Source organism: Orycteropus afer, unplaced genomic scaffold (assembly GCF_000298275.1).
Source record: "Orycteropus afer afer isolate SDZICR_OR568_19922 unplaced genomic scaffold, OryAfe1.0 scaffold00014, whole genome shotgun sequence".
Taxonomy (NCBI): domain Eukaryota; kingdom Metazoa; phylum Chordata; class Mammalia; order Tubulidentata; family Orycteropodidae; genus Orycteropus; species Orycteropus afer.
The window spans coordinates 17,500,792-17,504,343 of NW_006921601.1; the positions used below are offsets into that span (position 1 = coordinate 17,500,792).

The 3,552-nt window shown below is 36.8% G+C and overlaps 1 protein-coding gene across 1 annotated transcript in view; it reads left to right on the forward strand.

Moving 5' to 3' along the window:
* The window catches only part of LOC103209795 (L-lactate dehydrogenase C chain), a 69,572-nt gene that overhangs the window by 52,330 nt on the left and 13,690 nt on the right, over positions 1–3,552 (forward strand). Inside the window, exon 5 of the mRNA XM_007955694.2 lies at positions 1,315–1,432. Coding sequence (XP_007953885.1) covers positions 1,315–1,432 — 118 coding nt within the window. The remainder of the gene's footprint in view (positions 1–1,314; positions 1,433–3,552) is intronic.

Below are 3,552 nucleotides of genomic sequence, written 5' to 3' on the forward strand. Positions count from 1 at the left end.
ATCCTTTCCTTCAAGGCTCAGGGGTCCAAGATTATCTTCTGTGTCTGTATTATTGGTTTCCCTTTTCTTTGTTGAAGAGGGTCTGTGCAATCCTTCTGCCTAGTCCGCCATCTTGCCCCGCCTCTCAGGATATTAATTTTTATGTGTACCATTTAATTGTTAATGACTTCCAATTTTCCTAGATTCATACTTCATACATTCCACGTTCTAATTCTTAATTGATGTTTATAAATGTTTCTTCTCATTTTGAGTCATGGCACACCAGCAAATTAAAGTTCTGATAGCTTTATTCTATTCATATCCTTAAGGTCAACTCTACTTTAACCAGTCTTCTGATTGCCTCCCAACATGATGGGCTCATCTTTTGGCACTATATCAGACAATGATCTGTGGCTCCTAATAAGGTCTTTATTGGCCAATTCTTTTAGAAGTAGATCACCAGGTCCTCCTTCCCAGTCTGTCTTAGTCTGGAAGCTCTGCTGAAACCTGTCCACCATGGGTGACCCTGCTGGTGTTTGAAATACCAGTGGCATAGCTTCCAGCCTCACAGCAACACACGAGCCACCACAGTATGACAAACAGACAGTTGGCGGAGTTTCTAAATGGTTACTTATAATTTTTAACATTCATACTTGACTCAAAAATTTTTGTGTCTGTTTTTCTTAGAACAATACAGATCTTAGACTGTTTAAGTTAGATCACCATCTTTTCATCTTTGTATAGAATTATTAACTACTGTTCTGTTTCCACACTGTTTTATATCCCCAAAGCAAACTGTAATTATTGTTGCTTAAATAGTTAATGCTTATATAGATTTCATTTTTATTTTCTGCAGCTAGATCATTCCTCTGGATTCTTCTTAAAATATGTCCTCTTTGTGTTGTTCATACAAAGCTGTAGTTTTAACTAATTCTTGAATGACAGTAATTGGATTATGAAGTTCTAGATTGACAGTCATTCCCCCTTAGCACTTTGTTGCTGCTGAAGAAGTATGGTAATTAATCTGTTGTTCTTTCATGTCTGTTTGCTTATAATATTTTATCTTTGCTTATCAATCTTTTTCTCAGTAGATTCTGCATTTTATATCTTGCTTAAAAATTCTTCTTATACTATACAGTTATAAATATATTCTAGTATATATTTTTCTAATGCTTTATAATTTATTTATTACATTTCCCTTTTTTTTCCATTTGAAACTTATTTTTATATATGATGTAAGGTAATAATCCAGCTTTATAAAAAAAAATGACTATTGAATTCAAATAACTCATGGAATACTAAGAAAAAGTTCATTCTGAGATATATTTCTTTTAGTGCCCTTGTGGAGTGGGGTGAATGTTGCTGGTGTTGCTCTGAAGAATCTGAACCCTAAGTTAGGAACTGATTCAGACAAAGAACAATGGAAAAATGTCCATAGACAAGTTGTTGACAGGTAATAGTATTTACTGAATTTCTTAATGCTTTTATAATCCAGCCTAAAAACAAATTTTATAGATAAAAAGTCTACAATCTTTGCTATTTGTGAGATAAATAACTATACCTTTGAAAAATCTCCCAAATCAGACTTATTTCATGCATAACTTTCTTTTGGGGACATTTTTCAAAAAGAAAAGTTTTTGTCACTCTATGAAAACTAAAATATATTTCAGAGGTAATGCAGCGTAGTGATTCTGAGCCTGGGCTTTGGAGCCAGACTGGTTTCACCATTTACTAGTTGTGTGATCTTGGGAAGTTATTTAAACTATCAAAAGCTCACTTTCCTCATCTTTAAATAGGATAATAACAAACCACTTTAGAGGGCTGTTAAGATTAAATGAGTTAAAAGACATACAATGCTTAGCACAGTGTCTGGACTCATTATTACAACTTGATGGTAAGAATCATGACTCTGATCGGATGTACTTATTAATGAAATGTCTAACTTGTATACATCAGTCTTAACAGCACACTGATTCTCCTTCATGTTTTAGCTAAGTTACGTATCAGTAGAAGCTATGGAACTTAGGAATCACTTTTTTATATTCAAAATTTGGATGATGAAATCTACAAAAACTGAAAGTCCACTCTATGTATATCTATGATAATAACCATAGAAAACTATGTAACAATTAGGGCAGAGACTAAAAAGGCACACAACACAAAAAATGATTATGGGTGAGTTTTGATTCTCTAAATGCATTTTAATTTAAAATATTATAATTTATTTTCTGATTATAAAAATATATGCCACCAACATGAAAACATTGTTCTACATCCTACTATGGTGAGTAGCAACTGTAGTTTTAAAAGTTTCCAAGTGGCCAACAATTGGCTTCTCCTCACCCAGAGCAAAGAAGAATGAAGAAGACCAAAGACACATGGACACAATTAGTCCAAAGGACTAGTAGACCATGCAGGCCTCAGCCTACATGGCCGTGGAACCCAGCTACCACCGTCAACCACTCAGAAAGGGATCAGTGCAGAAGATCTTGGATAGAGTGGAAGAAAAATACGGAACAAAATTCAAAATCATAAAAATGCCCATACTTACTGGTCTGACAAAGACAGGTGAAACCCCAGAGACTGTGGCCCCTAGTTACCCTTCAGACCTGGAACTGAACTCATTCCTGCTGCTTCCAGCCAAACAGTAGACAGGCATATAAGGTGAAGAGTTACACCAGGTAGGTACGCTCCTTAGAACAACTAATCATGTAAGATCAGAAGGGCAGTATTTGCACAGGGAGCTAGCTCAGAGGGCAGGATTGTATAGGAAAGAAGGACACAGAGAAAAGGTAGCCACCGGGAGGAAGTAAGAAGAGACCTGTTACATTATGGGGATTGCAATCAATGTCATGAAACAAAATGTGTATAAACTGCACAGAAAATGAATTTGCTCTGTAAACTTCCATCCAAATCACAATTAAAAAAAAAAATTGCCACCAATAGTGTTGTGAGTTCAGACTGATAATAAAACTTACAAGACATAGTAGGCTTTAACCTACTATGTCTTGTAAGTTTTATTATCAGTCTGAACTCATCTAATGCTGCTATAACAAAAATACCATAAATGGGTGGCTTTAACAAACAGAAATTTATTTTCTCACAGTTTATGTTGCTGTTGTTATGGCCGTCTAGTCGGACCTGACTCATAGTGACCCCTTCTTGGGTTTCCAAGGTGGTATCACTATGGAAGTAGATTGCCCAATCTTCCTTCCGAGGAGTGTTGTTGTTATTGTTGTTATGTGCCATCGAGTCAGCCCCGACTCATAGCGACCCCTCCTTGGGTTTCTGAGGCAGTATCACTACAGAAGTAGGATTGCCCAGCCTTCCTTCCGAGGAGTGGCTGGTGGGTTTGAACCCCCAGCCTTCTGGTTAGCAGTCAAGTGCCTTAGGCACTCCACTACCAGAGCTCCTCTCACAATTTAGGAGGTTAGAAGTTCAAGTTCAGGGTGCTGGTGCTAGAAGACTTTCTCACTTTTTTGGCTCTAGAGGAAGGTCCTTGTCTCTTTGACCTTTTGCTCTTGGGCAATTTTCATATGGCTTGACGTCTCTCTTCCCCCATCTCTGCATGTA